At 51.1% G+C, this 6,652-nt stretch overlaps 2 protein-coding genes across 2 annotated transcripts; both read right to left on the bottom strand.

The window, feature by feature from the left end:
* Positions 1 to 524: 524 nt before the first annotated feature.
* On the bottom strand, positions 525 to 1,546 carry LOC140579041 (uncharacterized; the record flags this gene model as incomplete). The annotated part of the gene is made up of 1 exon (XM_072701479.1): positions 525 to 1,546. A coding segment is annotated over one exon (993 nt), but the record flags the coding sequence as incomplete, so codon positions are not given.
* LOC140578907 (uncharacterized) lies at positions 1,546 to 4,879 on the bottom strand. The gene is made up of 3 exons (XM_072701130.1): positions 4,555 to 4,879; positions 3,569 to 4,305; positions 1,546 to 3,432 (listed from the first exon to the last, which is right to left on the bottom strand). The coding sequence occupies exons 1-3, from the start codon at positions 4,877 to 4,879 to the stop codon at positions 1,546 to 1,548; spliced, it is 2,949 nt and encodes a 982-aa protein (XP_072557231.1).
* Between the last annotated feature and the right edge of the window lie 1,773 nt (positions 4,880 to 6,652).

Here is a 6,652-nt window from a genome sequence, read left to right as displayed (position 1 = left end):
TAAGATACAAAACAAGATTCGTGATATAGAATAATTTACTCGTTAAACGTTTACATATAAAAACGTTGGGTTACGGATGTAACCTTGGTTCTGTGAAGGAAAGAAAGGCTGCCAGACGGCTAGCCCAGAGGGCTGGAATATAATCCGCGCATGCGCGAGTTCTGAGGTAGACCTATAACAAAACATTACTTACATGTGAGTGTGCACGTCACTGGATATAACTGTGAGCGCGGCACACGATCGTCCTCATAAAATCCTGAACGCGAAGTCCAGAGCGACGACAAAGTCTGGCAGCCTTTCTTTCCTTCACAGAACCAAGGTTACATCCGTAACCCAACGTTCTGTTTCACTCAAGAAAGGCTGCCAGACGGCTAGCCCAGAGGGCTGGAATATATGTATACCCCAACGTCGCGGAGGACAATCATTGCAGCAGATGTACAAATGACACAATACACAAAGTGCCTTCAAGACTTTCATTGAAATACAAACATTATGCCAACAAGACTGAATTGGCTAACTGCATGAAGTCAGAGGAAACTTCGTAGGATTGAACTCAGGAACTCAAGACAGCATTCCCGAAGGACAAGGGAGACACCACATTCAGGTCGTAAAACCGTGCAAAGGTCAAAGGCGAGGACCAACAGGCTGCCTGGCAAATATCCTGCAAGGGGACCCCCTTAAGGAGAACCCAAGAAGCAGCAATGCCACGGGTAGAGTGTGCAACCGTGGCCACTGGAGATGGGAGACCAGAAAGCTGGTAAGCCTGCTTTATAGTATTAACTACCCAGCGTGACAGCCTCTGCTTAGAAAGGGCCTTACCCCTCTGGCCAGCACCATGGCAGACAAAGAGCTGATCTGTCAAACGGAAACCTTTTGTCCGATCAACATAACAGAGGAGAGCCCACACAGGACACAGAGTATGAAGTGTTCGATCCTCCTCTGACGCAAAGGGAGGAGGGTGAAAAGGGTATAAAACAACCACCTGATTCAGGTTTCGCACTGAAAGAACCTTGGGCATGAAAGCCGGGTTAGGACGTAGCACAACGCCAGCTCCATCCGGGTTCACATGGAAGCAATCAGCATGCACAGACAGTGCATGAAGCTCCCCAACGCGCTTGGCCGAGGTGATGGCCAGCAAGAAAGCCACCTTCTGAGAAAGCCACTTGAGGTCAATGTCCGCAATGGGCTCAAATGGAGGCTTCAGCAGCGCATCAAGGACAACATGAAGTTGCCATGCAGGCACAGAGGGAAGCCTCCTGGGGCGAAGCCGTTGAACCCCTTTTATGAACTGAATAGACAAGGGGTTAGCACCGAGTGCCTTTCCATCTACCCTCCCATGGCAAGCTGATATCGCTGCGAGAAAGACCTTCAAAGTCGAAGGGGACTTGCCCTGGTCAAACTGTTCCTGCAAAAACTCCAGAACTGAACTCAGGGGGCAGGACCGGGGGCACTCATGCCGCTGTTCACACCAAGACCTGAAAACTTCCCATCTGTAAGAATATAGTGCCCTTGTTGACGGGGCCCTAGCGCACTGCAAAGTCTGTACTACTGCGATGGATAACCCTTGAGCGAGGAGAGTGTCCCTCTCAACGGCCAAACCCACAGATTGAGAATGGATGGTGTTGGGTGCCACAGCTCCCCCCCTGCTTGAGACAACAGATCCTCCCTCAGTGGGATTTGCCACGGTTTGCCTGAAAGGAGAATCTGAACTTCCGCAAACCAAGTCGCCTGAGGGCGGTGTGGAGCCACCAACAGAACATCCAGGTTCTCCTTCCTTGTCTTCTCCAGCACCGCTGGAATCAGGGAAAGGGGGGGGAAGGCATACAGAAGACCCTTGGGCCAATCGTGTGCCAGAGCGTCCACCCCTAGAGGTGCGTCGTCTTGGCTTAAGGAGAACCAAAGCGGGCAGTGTGTGGACTCCCTTGAGGCGAAAAGATCGACGTGTGCCTTCCCAAAATGAGCCCAAATCAGACACACTGTGGCTGGGTGCAGTCTCCATTCGCTTGGGTGTGGCTTGCCTCTTGACAACAGATCTGCTGCGGAATTCAGAGCGCCTGGCAAGTGGACTGCTCTGACCGAGCAAAGACGGGTGTCTGCCCAAAGGAGGAGTTCCCGGGCTATGCTGTGCAAGGCCTGAGACCTCAGACCTCCCTGGCGATTTATGTAAGCTATCGCTGACATATTGTCCGTCCGAATTAGCACATGCTTGTTCTGAAGCACTGGTAAGAAATGACGGAGAGCGAGATATATTGTTCTCAGCTCGAGGACATCGATATGGGCTGTGTCCCATGGTGGATGCCAGACTCCCCGGGCCCCCACACCATTCCAGACCGCCCCCCAACCTGACAGGGAAGCGTCTGTGGTCAGAACTTCGCGGCGGTAGATTCTGCCTAACCGCACACCCGTGTACAGATTCCGGGACATGTTCCACCATCGGAGAGCTCTTAAGCACACAGGTGTTAGAGCGACATATTTGTTCCTGTCCCACACAGGGTGGAGCATCCTGGACAGATACCATTTCTGCACTGGCCTCATGTGTAGAAGGCCAAGGCGCACCACCTGGGAAGCAGCAGCCATTAGGCCCAAAAGCCTTTGACACTGGTAGGCCCGAACACTGCTCTGTCCCAGGAACTGTGAGAGGTAATGCCGTAGACTGACAACTCTTTGGTCTGAGAGACCTGCTAACATGGCAGCCGAGTCCAGCTTTACTCCAAGGAAGGTGATTTGTTGCGATGGAGTCAGCTGGCCCTTCTCTAAATTGAGAGACAGGCCCAACTGCTGTAAGTGGTCTACCACCACCGCTGTGTCCAGCACCGCTTGCTGTCTCGACGGCGAACATATCAGCCAGTCGTCCAAATAATTGAGCACCTTGATGCCCTGCTGGCGCAGCGGGCTCAAGGCTGCGTCCATACACTTTGTAAAAGTGCGTGGCGATAGAGACAGGCCAAAGGGAAGAACATTGAACTCGAAGGCTCTGTCCTTTAGCGCAAACCGGAGAAATTGTTGATGATCGGGGTGGACTGAGATGTGAAAGTAGGCATCTCTGAGGTCTATGCTTGTGAACCAATCCCCTACCTGGATTGACTGAAGGATCTGCGTCAGTGATAACATCTTGAAACGCAGTTGCCGTAGGTAACGGTTCAGTGGCCTCAGGTCCAGTATTGGGCGAAACCCACCATCTCGTTTCGGAACCAGAAAATAGCTCGAATAAAAGCCACTCAGCCGTTCGCTGCGATTTACCTCCCTTATTGCCCCTTTCATTAACAGAGTGTTTATCTCCTCTCGGAGGGCCAGCTGCCGCTTTGGGTCTGGCTGCTGAGAAACCAAAGTGCCCTTGAACATGGGCGGACGGCGCCTGAACTGCAGCCGGTAACCAAACTTTATTGTTGAAAGTACCCAAGGGCTGGGAGAACACGTTTCCCACACCAGTATCTGAGTGTGGGAGAAGGCATGAGGATGAGCCCCTCGAACGTCAGGAAGAGGGCTGCGGAGCAGTCGGATGAGCAGCGCGAGGTCTGTGGCTGCCACGCTGTCGAGGCCTAGCAAGAGTCCCAGGGCGGCGGCTTACCGTAGCAGAGGCATGCACAGGTTGTCTCTGCACATTCACCGGCATATTGGGACGGCCTCTTGAAGAGGGCATTGTGGGGTTATGTGCATAGCCCCAGCCTGGCCGTTGGCGTTTTAGTGGCGGAGGCCTTGGCATCAACTGTTCCCATTCCCTCTTGGATTCCCTAGATTCTTTGGCCCGGCGAAGCATGTCAACCGCTCCAGGACCAAAGGTGGAACCAGGGGTAAGAGGCAGCCTCATGAGCGTGTTCCTGTCCGGCTCAGGAAGCTTTGACTGAGCCAGCCACAGGTGTCTCCGTGCCATCCACAGTGATGCAATAGACCTTCCACTGGAGTGCGCCGCACCCCTGGCGAGGTGCACCAGGATCTCAGATACCTTTCTCAGCTCCTCTACCACTTCCTGAGCGGGAGCAGCAGAGAGGTCATCAATGAGCTCCATTTGATACAGCGTGAGCACGGATGTTGTGTTCATGAGGCGTGCTCCGAAGGCTGTATTGTAGAACGTTTTCTTTAACCATTTATCAGTGGCGCGACACTGTTTATTCGGGCATGAAGGATCCTTCCCCACAAGAGCTGTGGGAGGGAGAACGAGAGCAGCAATAGAGTCATCCATGGCCGGATAAGCACCAAAACCTATCTCATCCGCTCCCTGGATGTTGGCAAACTGCGCCCACTGTCTCATAGGCGGGTTAGCTACCTCCGGGTGCTCCCATACAGATGTCATTTCCCTAGCAAAGTCTGGGAGAACAGGGAGAGAACATGGCTTATTCATTGCCTCTCTCTTCCTATCGAACCGAGAAGGCTGGGTTTCAGCTGCCGTAGGCATATCTACATGGAGACGTTTAGTGGCCCTACACATCAGGGCAAGGAATTCGTCCCCAGATAGAGCACCAGATGTCTCAGGTGGAGCAGACCGCAGGGAAGAGCCATGACCTGAGCTCAGATCAGAAGGGTGAGGAGATGTTGCTAAGTCGGCCATATATTCACCATCCAGGTTACCAGATGCCATCACTGATAGCAGCTCCGCGTCATCATCAGCAGCCTGGGAAATCAGCTGCCGAGATGAAAATGCTTCACCAGAGTACCCTGATGGGACTGTGTGTCGCTCAGTGAGTTGCTGCATCATCCACTGCTGGCTAGATGCCAAAGATGAAACCTCTTTCACCAGAGAGGCCATTGTATTGGCGAGAGCGTCATAGGCGTCATGTTTCCTCTTTCTGTGTTTCTTGCCTGAAGTTGGCGGATCAGTGTCCGTCACTTCGTGGGCACGCAACTCCCGAGAAGCGGGCTGAGACGGCGGCTGCGAACTCATCTCGGACGACTCCCGGGAAGATGTAGACACCTTGTCCCCCCTAACTTTATTTACCCTACTCAATAGAGTACGTGCAGAGAAAGGAAGACAGTTTGGGCAGCTGGAAGGGTCTGCCTTCGAAGCAATCGCGTGCTCCGGGCCCAGACATGTCACACAAAGAGTATGACCATCTTCCACTGGCATTCTGCTTTTGCAGTTAGAGCAGTTGTGAAATCCAGGCATGATAGCCTAATGGCCAACAACAATTTCTTTATATAATGTAAACATATATATATCTGAATGCAGAATGATTCCAGATATTAAGCCAGTAGCACCGCTAGAATGGTACCAGATATGGTACCAACAGAGCTACAATGCAATGGTACCAGAGACTGCACCAGCACACCACCAAATGGCACCAGGTGTGGTGCTAGCAACAAGAGCGACAAGAGATGCAGCCAGAGAGATTTCTCTAGGTTCTCTTCTGTGTCAAATAGGCTAACAAGCCAGGCGAATGACTCACTCGACAGAGTGAGAATCGCGGCAGTCCACTCTACAGGAGAATTAGCTCCACAGCGGTACCAGCAAGCCACATAATGGCACCAGATATGGTGCCAGCAGCAATTTCAAGAGACGTAGCCAGAAAATGCTTCTGGTTTCTCTTTTCTCCCTTCTATGCAAAAACGATAAAAAACATAAATCAACTTACGCATAAAAGTACCGTTAGATCTCCGTTCGGGGAGACATGTATGCACCGAATAGCCGAGCAAAATATTCTCCGTTACGGGAGAATAAACTTTACCTTACTAAGCGGCGATAGCTAACTTATAAGGTAGTGCGATCAAAGTAGAAACTATAGCCTGGAGAGGAGTAACAACAGTCACCGGCTCTCAGACAGCAGACTGTCAATAGGCACCTCGCTAGCAGAGATCAAGTCTTACCTTATCAGATCGCGTGAGGGATTAAAAGAGGACGATCGTGTGCCGCGCTCACAGTTATATCCAGTGACGTGCACACTCACATGTAAGTAATGTTTTGTTATAGGTCTACCTCAGAACTCGCGCATGCGCGGATTATATTCCAGCCCTCTGGGCTAGCCGTCTGGCAGCCTTTCTTGAGTGAAACAGAACTATTCGTGCATTCCATTTGCCTCGGATTCCGATTTTCGGAATCCGAGATTACGTCACATCCGGTAAAAACTTGGAAAAACCGAGTTGGATACGTTCCATTTGCCAAAGAAGTAGCAATACCATCGACCCATATGAAAAAGCAAGATTTTTTGCTTAGCCGGACAACTTGTCGGATTTAAGGTACCTCAGTTTAAATGGCCTTTATTTTCGTTCACTTACAATTAGCCCGAACTACCTTAAATCCGCCAAATAATCCGACTAATCATGAAATCCAATTCTAGACCGGTTAATTGGTAGCCATTGTTAGCAATATCACTTGATAACACATTACGCGCGGTGCTTCACGTATAAAACTCCGTAGCAACACGTCCACAGATAAGTTGGACGGTATAGTGTGTGCGACCGATTTAATGAGCCAGAAATGAGAAGTAGTGCTTAAACAGGATAAAACTACAACTTTCCCTTCTGTTGATAAAGGGCGCAGCCATCTTCGATTCTGAACTCGGGATCCTCTGCGTTATCCGAGATCATTCTCGGATCTCCGAGAAACGGGAGCGCGCATGTCGTCACTTCCGGCTTTGAAACTCGGAATCCAACTCGGAATCCGAGTTCCCAGGGCAAATGGAACGCACCATATGATTTTGGTATAACCTTCCTGCGGCGT

Source organism: Paramormyrops kingsleyae, chromosome 1 (assembly GCF_048594095.1).
Source record: "Paramormyrops kingsleyae isolate MSU_618 chromosome 1, PKINGS_0.4, whole genome shotgun sequence".
Classification (NCBI taxonomy): domain Eukaryota; kingdom Metazoa; phylum Chordata; class Actinopteri; order Osteoglossiformes; family Mormyridae; genus Paramormyrops; species Paramormyrops kingsleyae.
The sequence above is the reverse complement of the archived record's forward strand: the minus strand, read 5'-3'. Positions and strand labels throughout refer to the sequence as shown.